Below are 17381 nucleotides of genomic sequence, written 5' to 3'. Positions count from 1 at the left end.
AAACGTTAAAAAAAAATAAATAAATAAAAATAAATAAATAAATAAATAATAGGCAATTATATAAAAAATAGTAGGTAAGGATTTCCTTTCATTTAAATCCTCATAATACCCTCTGTTCTTGTTTTACTACAAAATGGTTAAAGGTTTCCAGTACAATGCTGGTTATTTTTCAAGCTTTCTAATACTTTGTACATGATTCTCCTGGATATTCTAAGCAGATGAATATATATTTGCTACGGAGAGCAATTTTATTTTTTCTTTTCCGATTTTTATCATTTTTATAGTCTCTTGATCTTTGATGATTTTCAAGGACACCCTTTTTTTTCTTTAAATCTAGTAGACCGATAACTGAAGGCTTTACAAAAGTTGTTCTGTTGTGTGCTCTGATGACTCTTGCTCCTGAAAGGTAGTGCAGTATTATCGAATTATCTGTCTTTGGACTCTGAAACCTGGACCCGTGTTTTTAAATCCTACCTCTACCACTTACTAAGTAGTTTAACCTTGGGCAAAGAAATTAACCTAAGCCTCAGTTTCCTCATCTCAGAAAAACTGGAAATAATATTATATACACCTCAAACATTTTTGTGAAAATAACATAAAGGCTTGGCACATATGATGATGGAGGCCTAATTCCTTGGACAGTCTGTGATTTTTCAACTTGTATTTGTTAGAACTCAATGTATGGGAATTTGTTAAAGGCTGTGTTAAGACTGCTTTCTTCCAAAAAGTTGGGGAACTATGGACCCAGACCATTTTTAAATTTCAGCTGACTCTTGAACAACACGGGTCTGAACTGTGTGAGTCTACTTATATGCAGATTTTTTTTTAATATGGTACCATAAATGTATTTTCTCTTCCTTATGATTTTCTTAGTATTTTTTCTCTAGCTTCCTTTATTGTAAGAATACAGTATATATAACTACACATAACATAAAAAATATGTGTTAATTGGCTGTTTATGTTATCAGTAAGGATTCTAGTCAACTCAGTTTTTGGGAAGTCAAAAATTATAGACTTTCAATTGTGGGGCGGTGGGGGTCAGCACGCCAACGCCTCCATTGTTCAAGGGTCAACTTTGCTTGGGTCTTGACTTCATGAAGAATAACAATCTCTGATCCAGTTCCCCCAGGCTGCACAGACCCCAGGCTTTGCCCTAGTCCCCTTTGCATACCAAAGCTATACCAATCACAAAGATATGAATTTACAGATTATACAGGGGTTGCTTCAGTGCTTATGAACTTCATGGTCTTGTGCTTCTGATTGATTCCTAACCTCAATAGATATCTCTTACTTCCCTGGAGGCTCATCCAATCATTTAAAAGGGTGGTTTTTATATTTCATCAAGCTGTTAATAATATTACATAGTGAGGTCATATTATCAGAAAGAGAAGCCTCATTCTAGTAATTCTTAACAAATCTTTTGGGTATCCTAGGTACACAACCATATCATCAACAAAAAAACACGGTTCTTCTTTTCTAGTATTTACATAACTTACTTCAGATCCTTGTCTTACTGCATTTGTTGGAACCTCCAAGACAACGGACAATCCCTGCCACGTTACTAAGTTCATTACAATGATGCTCGCTCTTAGTTTTTAGTAAAGAAACATTTTATCTTGAAGTAATTAAATGCATCCTTCTGGTCCTTGTATGATAATTTTTATTGCTTTAGAAAATCATCCTTTTATTCTAATTTTCTAACTTACTGAGAGGAGTTAAAAACAGAATCCTGTAATTTTTTAAATATTTGTTTTATATGTGGGTATCTACCCTTTTTGATTCCTAACATAGTTTTTATTAGTGTCCTTTCTCTCTTTTTTTTCCCCTTAAACTCACTACAGAAGGGTATCCATTATATTCTTTTTCTCAAAGAACTGGTGGTTTTCATGACTGATGTACATATAGCTAATACTATGTTTAAAATACATTTAAAATGAAAGTAAATGTTTCTGGAGGTTAAATCACTGATATATATTCATGGGTAAAATTCATTTTTAGCATTTCTGTGGCCATCAGTTTTTTAGGAATTCTTTCCTCTTCCCACTATCAATGGCAAGCAGCAAATTATTATTTTCATTTAACTTTTGTGAGCCCAGCAAGAACAAAATATATTGTTCGAAAAGCTCTGCTTAACAGTACTATTCAAAAGACAAAATAAAAATGAAAGACCTCTAGGTCATATATTAAATAAAGAGATTGAGCAATGGGATCCTTTGGAAATGAACTAGATACAACATAACACTCAGTAAAATAAAGCTCTCTTTTTTTAAAGTAAGCTCTATTTATGGCCAATGTGGGGCTCAAACTCACAACCCCAAGATAAAGTTGTGCTCCACCAACTGAGCTAGCCAGGCACCCCAAAACTCTCTCATTTTTAATTCACAATTCCAGTTAACATCTGGTTACGTTTTGAGATTTACAAAAACGTTACCCATTCTGGCAGTACAATTTTACCACCTACCTGTTTTTCATCAACCTTATTTCTCTCTTCAGTTGGGGGTCATCTGTCTTAGATGTCTGAGATGTAAGAGTCACAGGAGATGTCATCACCACAGTTTGTGGCAGCGAAGTAGCTGACGGTGTGGTACGGATCTGATATGTCTGCATATCTCCTGATGCAGCTGTGTGGTCAGAAGAGTGAGTTAATTCATAAGTGTCTTTGAAAGTACATTGGGATGTTTTCCACAGACACTTAAACATACTTACTTTGTACAACCACCTGGTTGCTGGGCACAAGTATTTGCTGTCCATCAGAGGTCTGTGCATATTGGAGAATTGTTGTCCCTTGCTGAGTACTGCCTGAATTTGTCATGGTTAATGTCTGAAGTCCCTGTACTCCATCTGTGCCTGGGCTGGCCAGTTGTAAGGCTCCATTTGGGGCAATGGCAACTTTAACCAAAGAGAGAACATAGCTATTGTAAGGCTATACAATACACTAATTGCAAAGGATTGGTGAAAAAAAACCCAGCCACTACTTATTAAAACAGGTCTGAATGCAGTTCCACTTGGTAACTGTTAACTACTTTGGGTGAACTATATGTAAAAGAAATAAAATAAATAAAATGGCATTTCTTTATAAAATTTTATAGTTCAGGTGCACTAATCTTAAATTCAGTCTCAAACTGTAGATTAGTCAAAACACATTATGGGCTCAATGGAGCACTGCATGCTAATTGCTAATGTTGTCACAGCAGTTCTGGAACATTAGGAGAGGGTACCAATGGCTTTTTTTTTTTTTTTTTTAATGTTTTATTTTATTCTTGAGGGAGAGAGACACAGTGTGAGTAGGGGAGGGGCAGAGAGAGAGGGAGACACAGAATTTGAAGCAGGCTCCTGGCTCTGAGCTGTCAGCACAGAGCTCGACGTGGGGCTTGAACCCACTAGCTGTGAGATCATGGCCTGAGCTGAAGTTGGTCGCTTTACTGACAGAGCCACCCAGGCGCCCCATCAATGGCTAACTTTTAAAGGAAAAATCAGTAGAAGGAAACATTAACACACTGTGTATTTTTATTCAAAAGAAGCATTAAAAAGATTATAAGCTTAAAAATATTTTTGAATAGATTAAATGGGCCTATGCCTATGGGAAAATTTTTAAGAGGATAAAAGGTTACATAATGAAAAAATATGTATCTTCATACTTTGTTTCTGAGCTCTGCTGTCTAGGGGTAACCACTATTAAATTGTACTAAATGTTATTTACTTAAGTGATATTTTAAAAATGTAATCTATTCAAGTTACTTCCTAGTGAAAATCACCAATAAGGTTGTCATGAGAAAGAGGTCACATTACTATGTGCCCCACAGCATTTTTCAATGATATATATATATATATATATATATATATATATATATATATAAAAATAAATGTTTGTTTATTTTGAGAGTGAGTGAGCAGGGGAGGGGCAGAGGGAGAGAGAGAATCCCATGCAGGCTCCACGCCGTCAGCGCAGAGCAGAGCCCAATGCAGGGCTCGATCTCACAAACTGTGAGAGCATGACCTGAGCCAGATGCTTAATGAACTGGGCCACCCAGGCGCCCCTCAATGAATTATACTTATGTTAATGCTTTCCTCTCAAACCTTACATGAAACACCCATAAGATATGATCAAATGGAAAGCATTTTACCATTATGCACTCCCACGTAATAAATCCCCTTCAGAATCTAATGCCTCATCTCTGTGCCCTCTTACCAGATTATAATTATGCAACTTTTCTTCTCCTTTTATACTCTGGGTACCAGGAAGCCAAAACACACTTATCTGAATGTATGTTTTAATTGAAAATATTTTTTTTCAGGAGTATATAATTATCTCTCATCCACTACCACACAACAAATATTCTACATACTTTAATTTATATGACTTTAGAAGTAATGACAGTTTAAGATTTTTTAGATGCAGAGATTTGTTTTAAACTTATATTAGCAATTGTTTTCAATCGCCTTCTCTCCAACGCACATTATATATATACATATATATAAATGTAAATATATAAGTAAAATAAAAAGTCCTATTCTCTATCCCAATTTATTCTACTGGCCACCCCACACCCTTATTCTGGGGTAACCATTTTCAATGTACATCCTCTTCCTAATCATTTCCTATGTTCATATAGACTGATACATTAACACACATCAAAATGTGTATCCATACACACATATGTATACTTTTTTTTTAATGTTTATTATTTATTTTTGAGAGAGAGACAGAGCGTGAGCACTCAGGCACCCCTAAAAAATTCTTTAAGAAAAGTAGCATATCAGCACGTTAAAAATTATGATATATTAATATGGCTTCTTATTCTAAAACAATTAAAATTAGGAATTATGAAAACTACATAGAAACTTAGGGAGATATTTCATATGTTATAATTGAAATAAGTACAATTCTTTTTTTTTTTTTTTTTTAATGTTTATTCTTGAGAGAGACAGAGATGGAACATGAGCAGAGGAGGGGCAGAGCGAGAGAGGGAGGCAGAATCCCAAGCAGGCTCCAGGCTTTGAGCTGTCAGCACAGAGCCCAATGTGGAGCTCAAACTCACGTACTGCAAGATCATGACCTGAGCTGAAGTCAGACGCTTATTGACTGAGCCACCCAAGCACCCCGAGAGATACATCTTTTGATGTTAAACATATGTAATAATACAGAATTGTTTTCATTTTTATAACCTATCTTCCTATTTTTAACATGTATATTTATCTGGTTGAATCTACTCTAAATCTACACTGATACGGTAGCCATTAGTCACATATGACTATTAAATTAACTGAAAGCAAGATAAGAAATTCAGTTCCTCAGTCTCACGAGCCACATTTCAAGTGCTCAACAGTCACACATGGCTTAGTGGCTACTATACTAGACAATGCAAATATAAAACATTTTCAGCAAGGAAGTTCTATTGGATCATGCTGTCTTAAACACCAGTTTGAACTGTATTTATTTTGGGGTGTCAGTTAAGTGTCCAATTTCAGGTCAGGTCATGACCTCATGGTTCGTGGGTTCAAGCCCCACATCAGGCTCTGTGCCGACAGCTTGGAGCCTGGAGCCTCAGATTCTGTGTCTCCCTCTCTTTCTGCCCCTCCCCTGCTTGTGCTCTCTCTCTCTCAAAAATAAATAAAAACATTAAAAAAATTTAAAACAAAGAAAGAAAAAGATTTTTGAAAACAGTAATGGATGTGTATGGAAAGAAAAATCAGTTTTGTTTAAAATGAAAGTGAACTTCTCAACTGCCTCTGATCTTTGTTCCCAGGTCTCCTTCCTTGCAACCACTGTTCTCAGTTTCTTATGTGTCCTCATTGAGGTGTTTTTTACATATTCTTTAAATAACTTATTCACGACAAATTTCACTGAAAGCTTACTATGCGCCAGGGCCTCCAGGCCAAGAATACAGCTGTGAACAAGACAAAGTTCTTTCCCTCAGGGAACTTATCTTTGAGAACAGATGATAAATAAACTGATCTATAATTATGTATAATCTATAATTAAATATGTACTTTTTAATAATTACATATAAATGCTATGAAAAATGTAAGAAAGCTAACTAAAGAGCACATTTTAATAAAGAGTGGTCTCTTTGAGAAGTGACACTTGAGGGGCGCCTGGGTGGCGCAGTCGGTTAAGCGTCCGACTTCAGCCAGGTCACGATCTCGCGGTCCGTGAGTTCGAGCCCCACGTCAGGCTCTGGACTGATGGCTCGGAGCCTGGAGCCTGTTTCCGATTCTGTGTCTCCCTCTCTCTCTGCCCCTCCCCCGTTCATGCTCTGTCTCTCTCTGTCCCAAAAATAAATTAAAAAAAAAAAAAAGTTGAAAAAAAAAAAAAAAAAAAAAAAGAGAAGTGACACTTGAGCAGAAGTAAGGATGTAAAAGCCATCCATATGAGACTCTGGGAGAAGAATGTGCCAGGCAGTGGGGTGACAAGCCCAAATATCCTGAGGCAGAAACAAGCTTCATGTTGGAGAAATTCCAAGAAAGTCTGTGTTGCTAGAATGCCAGCCAGTGGCAGATGAGATTGGAGTTTGGTAAGTGAGGCCAGATCTTGAATGGAACTTAGCCTTATAGGACTTATTCTAGGGGTGATGGAGAGTCACTGGAGCAAAAGTGGTGTGATCTAATGGACATTTTATTTATTTATTTAAAAAAAAAAATTTTTTTTTAACGTTTATTTATTTTCGAGACAGAGAGAGACAGACCATGAACAGGGGAGGAGCAGAGAGAGAGGGAGACACAGAATCTGAAACAGGCTCCAGGCTCTGAGCCGTCAGCACAGAGCCTGATGCGGGGCTCGAACTCACGAACGGTGAGATCATGACCTTAGCCGAAGTCGGACGCTTAACCGACCAAGCCACCCAGGCACCCCCTAATGGACATTTTAAATAAACTGCTTTGGCTGCAGTATGGAAAACGAGAGCAAGAATGGAAGCAAAATGACCAAGTGGATGTGCACTGCAGTAATTCAGATAGGAGTATAAGCCAGGGTAATGGTGGTGATTGGAGGTGTGAGACGTGAGGGGACGGGACACAGATTTTGTGGCAAGAGTCAATTAGACTTGAACAGGAGTTAGGAATGGAAGGAAAAATCCTCTACAAATGGACAGCACAAAGAATTCCATGGGGTGATGAAATTATATCTTGATTGTGGTGGTGAGACAACTCCATGCATCTGTCAAAACTCCAAAGTAAGCATATCACTTACAAGCTGTGTGGTAACTTCAGGGACATTATCTAACCTCTCTAAGGCTCAGTTTCCTCATAAATTGATAACTGCCTACCTCACAAAGTTGCTGTAAGGAGTAAATGAGATAATGCTGAAAAGGTATTCTGCATTATTTTGGGCTCAAAATGCTAACCTTCAACTAATTATCCTCACAAAGCATGACAGTCTTTCTATACACCACTTCTTTAGCGTTTGTGTATCCATCATGGAAAAATGTATTCCTATACGTACTGTACTGTCCACTGCTAGTTTGATAGATGGGAGTTGGAACAGACATAGAAGTGACAGCAGAAACTCCAGGGTTTTCTCCGTCTCCTTTTCTGCCCCGTGTATCTTCAGAGGATAGATCTTTCAAAATTTTTCTGTGAAAAATAAAACTCAATTAATGCTGGTAATGAGGACAGCTTTATAAAAACAAACTGCCAAACCTTTTTCAATCTCAGGTTAAAAGTACAATAATCTACTAGACATTTTAACTGTTTTGTCAAGGAGCCACTCAGTTCAGCACAGACTACTGTAATGACGTACTGCAGGTGAGTTATGCTTTAAAGTTTATGGCTCCTGGAAAAGAGACAATGAACAAATACACAGGTACAAGGCCCTTACAGAGGTATGAAATGTCTCTTTCCCTACAAGAGAGATGACTCCGTTGTAAGGTATTTTGTTAATTAACAAGAACAGTATTCATTTTCTAAATAGTGACCTTTATTTAAAAAGACCCAATCTGGGGCACTTGGGTGGCTCAGTTGGTTGAGTGTCCAACTCTGGCTCAGGTCATGATCTCAAGATTCATGAATTTGAGCCCCATGTCGGCCTTGCACTGACAGCTCAGAGCCTGGAGCTTGCTTTGGATTCTGTGTCCTATCTCTGCCCCTCACCCACTCATGCTCGCTTTCTTTCTCAAAAATAAACAAACATTGGGGCGCCTGGGTGGCTCAGTCGGTTAAGCGGCTGACTTCGGCTCAGGTCATGATCTCACCGTTCGTGAGTTCAAGCCCCGCATCAGGCTCTATGCTGACAGCTCAGAGCCTGAGACCTGCTTTGGACTCTGTGTCTCCTTCTCTCTCTGCCCCTCCCCTGCTCGTACTCTCAGTCTGTCTCTCAAAAAAATGAATAAACAAAAAAAAAAAAATTAAAAATAAACATTAAAAATAAATAAAAAGACCAAATTTGTCTTTCCACCCTTCAACTCTATAGTGAGAAGCCCACAGTTTTAAGAAACCAATAAGAAATAAGAATACTACTATAAAAAGCACACAATACTAGTGATAAGTAAAACTGTTTATTTATGGTTTTAATATTTTTAGGTAATCTCTATGCCCAAAGTGAGGCTCGAACTCACAACGCCAAGATCAAGAGTTGCATGCTCCACCGACTGAGCCAGCCAGGCGCCTCAATAAAATTGTTTAACAGGAAGTAAATATAATCCCACAGGTATCCCTCAGACTTGGTAAAATGGGACTTATGACAGGAATATGGAGATAGAAAAAGATTCCTTTGCTGAAAAGAAAGAACTTCCAAAACACAACTGGGGGCAGAGGGACAATTAAGCATTATTTCTTTCTAGAAGAAAAATAAAAAAAGAAATCTTAAGATTTCTATGTTCATTGTAAAACAAAAAACAAAAAACAAAAAATAGTCACAAAGGGGGGAAAAAAACCTTATCATTGAAAAGGATCTTTTATGTTATTTATGCCAACCTTCCAGCCTATGCAGGAATGCCCTAGCATTCCTAACAGCCTCTATTTCCGGGAATAAGTCATCTACAACTTCCAAATAGCAAACCTCAATTATTAAGCCCTTACTTATTTAGACCAAAAGCTGGTTCCACCCAGGAAAGCTAAAGAAATTTAAGCTTAACCAAAATTCTATATCCATGCCCTACTTTGTAACATTTCACAATCGCTACAGTTCTTTATTTGAGGCCAGATAACTTTAGTTCCTTCAGCTCTTGTTCTATAACACACTGAAAAATGTTTTCCACACTGAAAAAGACTGTCTCCTTACTCTGGACAATCTTCCCACCAAAAGCTAATAAATTTGTAGACTGTATCAACAGATGTTCCATATCGAGAATAAGGGAGGGGCAGTCCTATAGGACTCCATGTTAGGCATTTGGAGAATGGTCACACTGGTTCCTAAACCTGCTTGTATCAGAATTGCCTGGAGAGGTTTACTGAATCCACATTCCCATCTGATACCCTGAACAGTTGAGTGAGTAGGTCAGGACAGAGCTCCAGAATCCCTTTAACAAGATGTCTGTGTGGTCTTATGCAGACAGCCTAGCATGAGACTGCGGAATGCTGCGCCCAGTTCTTTTTCACTTTTAAGTTATGGAACATTTGGAGTATAAAGAAAAGTACAGAAGGGGCACCTGGGTGGCTCAGTCAGTTAAGCATCCAACTTCGACTCAGGTCATGATCTCATGGCTCGTGGGTTCGAGCCCTGTGTTGGGCTCTGTGCTGACAGCTCAGAGACTGGAGCCTGCTTTGGATTCTGTCTCTCTCTCTCTCTGTCCTTCCCCCACTCTCTCAAAAGTAACATTAAAAAATTTTTTTTTAAAGTACAGAAATTAAGACACCTGTGTGCCAAAGAATCAATAGATGGTAAGTAAGGTTTCCTGCTACCTTGCTGAACTCGTTACTTTATTTTAGCGGGTACTTTAAGATTTTCTGTATATGAGATCACGTCGTCTACAAATTGTTTCCTTTCCAATCTGAATGCCTTTTATTTCATTTTCTTGCCTAAATGCCCGAATACAATGTTAGGTAGAAGTCGTGAGAGCAGACATCCACAGCCTTGTTGTGTTCATGATCTTAGGGAGAGAACATTCACTCTTACATCACTAAATATGCTTAGCTATGGGCTTTTATAGATGCACTTTATTAGGCTGAAGAGCACCCCCCTCTTTATTTATTTGAGAGAGTGCATGTGCGCATGAGCAAGTGAGGGTCAGAGAAGAAAAGAGAAAATCCCAAGCAGGCTCTATGCTCAGCACGGAACCTGATGCGGGGCTCGATCCCACTAACTGTGAGATCGTGACCTGAGCTGAAATCAAGAGTCAAACACCCAGGCGCCCCTGAAAAGCTCCCTTCTATTTGTTTGATGAGCATGTTATCAAATGGACTTGTTAAATGCTTTTTCTTGTGTCCGTTGAGATGATCACACATTTTTTTGTTCTTATTCTATAAATATGATGTATTACGTTAATTGATTTTCAGATGTTAAGCCAATCTTGCGTTCCTGGTATGAATCCTACTTTTTCATCATGTGTACACCTTTTATGTGTCATTGTATTTAGTTTGCTAAAGCTCTTATTTTGCTGTGTTTATATTCATGAGGAATACTGGCTTATAGTTTTATAATCTCAATTAATGAATTGAAGCCATGTCTTCTAAATATTAATTATTGCTATCATTTGACCTACCAATTATTTGCTTTCTGGGTTTTTTTTATGTTTTTTTAAATTCATTTTTGAGAGAGAGAAAGAAGTGAGCAGGAGAGGGGAAGAGAGGGGGGAAACCAAGAATCTGAAGCACACACTGCGCTGACAGCAGACAGCCTGATGCAAGGCTCTAACTCATGAATCGTGAGATCATGACCTGAGCCACAGTCAGATGCTTAACCAACTGAGCCATCCCAGGATCCCTGCTTTCTGTTTTTAAAAAAGTCTTCTGGGGGTGCCTGGGTGGCTCAATCGGTTAGGCGTCTGACTTCGGCTCAGGTCATGATCTCATGGTTCATGAGTTCCGAGCCCCATGTCGGGCTCTGTGCTGACAGCTCAGAGCCTGGAGCCTGCTTCTGATTCTGTGTCTCCCTCTTTCTCTGCCCCTCCCCTACTCGTGCTCTCTCTCCATCTCTCAAAAATGAATAAATGTTTAAAAAAAAATTTGTTTTAAAGTCTTCTGGGGTTGCCTTGCTGGCTCAATTGGTAGATAGAGCATGCAAAAAAATTTTTTTAAACGTTTATTTATTGAGACAGAGACAGAATGCAAGCAGGGGAGAGGCAGAGAGAAAGGGAGACACAGAATCTGAAGCAGGCTGCAGGCTCCAGGTTCTGAGCTGTCAGCACAAAGCCCGATGCGGGCTTGAATCCATGAACTGTGAGATCATGACCTGAGCTGAAGTCAGATACTTAACCAACTGAGCCACCCAGGTGCCCCAGAGCATGCAACTCTTGATCCTCAGAGTCATGAGTTCAAGCCCCATACTGGGAATAGAGCTTACTTAAAAAAAATAAATAAATAAAAAGTTTTCTGTGTTCTTTTGGATTTGAAGAGTTTTCAGAACTCCACTTTATCATATGTTTGACAAAATCTCTTCATATAATTTAGTAATTGCTCTAAGGAGTTCTAATAGACCTCATCTACTTAGAATCACTGTTTTACCATGTCAAGTGAACCTGAGAAACCTTACCTCCAGAATGAGTCTCTATCTCCCCCCTTATGTTATAGTTGTCTTACACATTACATCTGCATTACATCTACATACATTAAAAGCCCCATCAGACAATGCCATATTTTCTTGTCAACCAAACATATTTTAAAGAATTCAACAGGAGAATAGTTCATTATACTTGCCCAGATCTTGCTGTTGCTGTTTCTTCATTCTTAACCTTCCAGATTTCTATCTTAAGAGCTTTCTTAGCAGTTACTTTCTTTTTTTTTATTCTTGAGAGAGAGCACGAGGGAGAGCGAGCAAGCACAAGCAGGGGAGGTGCAGAGTGAGAGAGGGACACAGAATCTGAAGCAGGCTCCAGGCTCTGAGCTGTCAGCCCAGAGCCCAACGTGGGGCTCGAACTCACAAGCCGTGAGATCATGACCTGAGCCAAAGTCAGACACTTTACCAACTGAGCCACGCAGGCGCCCCTCTTAGCAGTTACTTTAGAGCAGGTATGCTGTTAATGACTGCTCTTAGTTTTCCTTCATCTGAAAATATTTATTTCACCTCCCATTTCTGAGGGATATTTTCACTAGATAAAAAATTCTGGATTGACAATTCTTTTCTTTCAGCACTGTAAAATTCTGTGCTTCAGTGCAGAGCCTGCTTGGGATTCCCTCTCTCCCTCTCTCTCTGTTCTTCACCTAATTGTGCATGCACACATGTGCTCTCTCTCTCTCTCAAAATAAACCAACTTAAAAAATTTTTTAAAAATGTATTTCATTTCCTTCTAGCCTCGTTTTTGATCAGAAATCTATAGTGATTTACACTGTTCCCTTTAAAGTAACGTCATTTTTCTCTGTGCACAAGATTTTTGTCTTTAGTCTTCACCAGTTTGATTATGACTTGTCTGGGGAGGGGTTTGTGTTTATCTATGGCTTAGTGTTTGCTGAGCTTTTTGAATCTGTGGGTTTCACCAAATTTGAAAACATTCCAGCTATTATTTCTTTAAATATTTTTTTCTGCAACATACTTCTTCCTCTCCTATGACTCGAATGACACAAATATTAAAACTTTTGGTATTGTCTCACAAGTCTCTGAAAATTAGTGAATTTTTCTAATCTTTAGTTCAGACTGGATAATCTCCAATGAACTATCTTTGAAGCTATCTCATCTTTATTTTCCTATTCAACCCATCCAGTGAGGTTTTATTTCTGTTACTGGATTTCTCAGCTCTAAAATTTCTATTTAGTTCTCTTTATAGCTTCTACTTTTTGCTAGGAGTTCTTATCTTTCTATTCATTTCAAGAGAATTCACACTTGTTAGGACATTTTAATAGCTCCTTTAAGTTTTTGTCCCATAACTCCAACATCTGTGTCATCTAGGAGATGGCATCTGCTGACAGTCTTCCCATGCCAAGTTAAGATTCTTCTGGGTTCTTTGTATGCCAAGTAATTTGGGACATGGGACATTTTCAGTATTATGATACCAGACTCTGGGATCTTGTTTAAATCCTATGGAGAAATTTTGATATTCTTGTTTTAGCAGGCTATCAACCTAGTTGTGTCCAGGCCATTGATTTTGACCAGCATTCAGTGGACTGTGGTTCCAATGTCATTTCAGTTTTCAAAGCTTTTGCAGTGTTACTCAGATCTGGTCCATATGTGCACCAGGTAATTACTGTTCAGTCTGGGACTTGAGCCACTGCATGTCGTATTAGTGTAGTTCATTCAATTCCCTAGGTCTATATATGCTAGGGAAGCCCATTTTTATTATTTATTTGCTAAAAATTTATAAATGGGTGCTGAATTTTATCAAATACTTTTCCTGCATTTCTGAGTTGATTATATATTGTTTGTATGGATTCTCACTTATCATGGTTTATTTCCTTGTATGTTTGATGATTTTTCACTCTGAATTCATATTTGGTTGATCCTAATTTGGTATAATGCAGAAAGCTTACTTTGGGGGAAGCTTCCTTTCAGATGTTCTAGCCTCCTGCAGAAATCCCAGCTTAATACAAAACTCTCAGGTTCAGAGTCCTTTCCTGCAGTAGACCTAAAGCAATGTGTGCACTTTGGTTTTCAGGCTTGCTTCTGCTTCTCACTCTGGTTTCAGCTCATGTATTTGTATTGTTAAAAAGAAAACCACAGGCCCAAAATGGCATCACTTAGGCCAAATCCCCAACCCAGAGCTTAATACCTAATCTGTAAACCTCCTCCAGAAATGTAGTCTTTACTAGTCAGTCAGAGCTTTTCAGATCAGTACCAGTGAGGGCCACACAGGCCCTCTCCTCCCAGAGGAGGACGAGGTCATCTGCATCAAAAGAACCACTGCTCTTCCCACTAAGAGAAAGATACCCTGCTGGAACAATCCTGTTCTTTTGCTAAAACTTTCTTGCCCCACCCTCCTTCCTTTAAAAACCTTCTGTTTTGGGGGTGCCTGGGTGGCTCAGTTGGTTGAGTGTCCGACTTCAGCTCGGGTCATGATCTCACAGCTTGTGAGTTCGAGCCCCGCGTCGGGCTCTGTGCTGACAGCTCGGAGCCTGGAGCCTGGAGCCTGCTTCGGATTCTGTGCCTCCCTCTCTCTGCCCCTAACCCACTCGCATTCTGTCTCTGTCTCTTTCAAAAATCAAAACATTAAAAAAACAAAAACTTCCGTTCTGTATAGCTCCTTGGCTCCCCTCTACTTGCTAGATAGGATCTGCCCAATTCAGGAATTATTTAATAAAGCCACTTAGACCTTCAAATTTACGTGGCTGAATTCTGTTTAACAGATATGGTGGCTTCAGGATCAGAAACGAACTTCTGGCAGTATCTGGGGACAATGAAAAACACAGGCATGAGCCCTGCAAACCCTTCAGAGTTCACCATCTTTCTCCCTGTTTCCAAGGGCCATTGGTAAGTCCCTCTCAGTTTTAGCTCTGCTCTTTTTGCATTCAAGCTGCAGATCTGACTTTCCAATAAAGTATTAATGGGTCAGGCTAGAATAATAGGAGGTTCTAAGGAAGCACCAGCCCTCAGCCCTTGGTTCAGCCCACATTTCCACTTTGGAATCCTTTCCTAGTTCCAGTCTCCAGTCCCCATTTACTGGAGTATGTTGGTTTAGTCTTATTCATTTCCAGTCCAGTCTCCCTGAATGGAGTCTGCTGGTTTAGCTCACATTGGGAACTGCTGGTAGTGCACAAAGACTTCTCTTAACCACTCTGCAGTGACATGTTTTGGTTACTGGTGGTGTGCTGAGGGGCACATGTTTGTCTTGTTTTATGTAAATGTAATTGCTAGTGGGGATTTCAGAAACTAAAAAGCCACAAAAATTGGTGGGTCCAGGTCAAATCACTTAAGAGCTGTTACAGCACTTACCACCTAACTCAAAGACTCTCAACGTAGTAGAAGCTAGTCAAGGAACAGGTTAGATTGACACTAGGTCACCCACTGATCTCCAGAAAACTTCCGTGCAGTGAAGCACACTGTAAAACAACCCATAAATTCCAACCCCAAAGCAAGTCCCTCTTAGGGATTAGTTTGGCTCTGAGAAACCCAAAGGCCTAGTTAAAACAAGAGATCCTTTAGATCTAGAGTTAGTGTGCCACCTTCTGGCAAACCTGCTTATTTTATGTTTAAGAACTATAGTCCCGGAAGTTAGATACCTAGCAAATTTTTTTTTTTTTTTTTTTTTTTTTACCAAAACAACATGGAATTACGATGGCTGTTATGAGGAATGCTGAATTAGACAAGATCATTCATTTAAGAGGTACACTTGAAAGCAACGGCTGATTACCTGTTTTAATTGGCAAGAAGAGGCCTCCAAAAGATTTCAAAATCCCAAAATAGTTTTCATTAAAAGACTCATGGCAAACAGCTAATGAAAAACAGAAAAATTATCTAAAACAAGACTACACAGAAGACTGATGTAATTCCTGCCACTCTCTTCTGTCCTTTGAGTACTCATCCTAGTGAGCTTCTGTCTGAACTGCCTTTCCACTCTGAAAAGACAATGACCTTTTGAAAGAAGACCACTTGGGGCTACTGGTGATCCTCTTCAGGTATCTCTCATTCCTTACTCTAAGGCTGAACCGAGGGCTGTAGTTAAAGAATTTCTTAAACTAGGGAGGACCCTCAAGAGTTTTTATAAATAGATGGATCTCCTGGGCCGAGTTGAGAGAAGGGAAATGAAAATTCATGTTGTCCCTTCCTTTCCAAATCCAAACCCAGTGGATAATGATCCTTTCTCTCCTGGAAATAACTATTTTCTTTTTGCTTCTTGTTACCTCCTAAGAACATGGCTTGGCTTTCTGCCTGCCTGGGACAGGAGGCCGTCTCTTCTTTCTTTGGCTGTGTTTGGGAGTAACTCCAGATCTTCTTCTTCTGTTTTTAAAGTAGGCTTCATGCCCAGTGAGGAGCCCAACGCAGGCCTGAATTCACAACCCTGAGATCGAGACCTGAGCTGAGATAGAGTCAGATGCTTAACCAACTGAGGCACCTAGGCACCCCACCTCTAGATATTAAGATAGTACCTTTCATTCCCTCTTTGAGGAGGCATCTTGGGTCCATAAGGTTGCCAGAAATATTTACTGTTTGTCCTGCTGAAACCTAACAAGATATTTGAAAGGACTTAATAACTCTATAATCAGAAATCTGACCAAATTGCATGCTGATATTGAGAGCCTGATAGTTTTTCTTTAAAAAAAAAAAAAAAAAAGATTTTTTAAATGTTTATTTTTTGACAGAGCATGAGTGGGAGAGGGGCAGAGTGAGAGGGAGACACAGAATCCAAAGCAGGCTCCAGGCTCTGAGCTGTCAGCACGGAGCCCGACGCGGGGCTGTGAGGTCACGACCTGAGCCGAAGTTGGACGCTCAACTGCTCAACCGACTGAGCCACCCAGGCGCCCCGTAAACCTGATAGTTTTTCTTAAAAGCCTTCTCCCCTAAGCTAAATGTACCCAGAGAGAAAGAAAACATTCTCCTAGGGGGATGGGTGTCAGTACTTTGGTATCCTTTTGTCAACAACCCAATTCTTTGAGGAATTAAAAAGAGCTGTCCTTGTTTTAAGAATCTAGTATTTATAGGACAAGAGGTATGGTTCTAAGAACAATTCAAAGATCACCAATGTCCAAACCTCCCCTATTTATCTCAAAAGGCTTATAATTGGGGTGCCTGGGTGGCTCAGGCAGCTCTTGATTTCGGCTCCAATCATGGCCTCATGTTTCGGATCAAACCCCGTGTAGGATTCTGCACTGACAGCGCAGAGCCTGCTTGAGATTCTCTCTCAAAATAAATAAACATAAAAGAAATGTAAAATGTTCAGGGCACCTGACTGGCTCAGTCGGTAAAGCATCCAAGTTTTGATCTTGGTGTTGTGAGTTCAAGCCCTATGTGGGGTACAGAGATTACTTAAAAAAAAAAAAAAAAAAAAAAAAAAAGTATAAATGTTCAATGTTCTATCTGGTCTTCTCTAGGAACTCTTATCTAGTCCATTTCTTTAAAATGCAAATTTAGGGGTGCCTGAGTGGCTCAGTTGGTTGGGCGTCCAACTCTTGGTTTTGGCTCAGGTCATGATCTCATGATTTGTGGGTCTGAGCCCCTGCACTGGGCTCAGTGCTGCTGGTGCGGAGCCTGCTTGGGATTCTCTCTCTCTCAAAATAAATTTAGAAAAAAATAAAATAAAATGCAAATTCAATGGAGGTAATTTTTATCAAGGAAAAAACAAAAGGGGGGAAGGCAGTTTAGAACCTGACTTGCCAAGGGGCGCCTGGCTGGCTCAGTCGGAAGAGCATGTTATTCTTGATCT

The 17381-nt window shown here is 39.3% G+C and overlaps 1 protein-coding gene across 10 annotated transcripts in view; it reads right to left on the bottom strand.

The window, feature by feature from the left end:
- LOC125920242 (cyclic AMP-dependent transcription factor ATF-1) overlaps window positions 1-17381 on the bottom strand; it is a 119906-nt gene that overhangs the window by 44477 nt on the left and 58048 nt on the right. For 9 of the 10 annotated variants that reach the window (XR_007456992.1, XM_049627324.1, XM_049627328.1 and 6 more), the window contains 3 exons: window positions 7442-7572; window positions 2707-2889; window positions 2462-2621 (listed from right to left, as the gene is read on the bottom strand). Coding sequence is in view for 9 of the 10 variants with exons in the window: in XM_049627324.1 (XP_049483281.1) it covers window positions 2462-2621; window positions 2707-2889; window positions 7442-7572 (474 nt within the window). In the remaining variant the exon portion in view is untranslated. The remainder of the gene's footprint in view (window positions 1-2461; window positions 2622-2706; window positions 2890-7441; window positions 7573-17381) is intronic. The other variant, XM_049627332.1, reaches the window with a different exon arrangement.

This window comes from Panthera uncia, chromosome B4, assembly GCF_023721935.1.
Source record: "Panthera uncia isolate 11264 chromosome B4, Puncia_PCG_1.0, whole genome shotgun sequence".
Classification (NCBI taxonomy): Eukaryota; Metazoa; Chordata; class Mammalia; order Carnivora; family Felidae; genus Panthera; species Panthera uncia.
The sequence above is the reverse complement of the archived record's forward strand: the minus strand, read 5'-3'. Positions and strand labels throughout refer to the sequence as shown.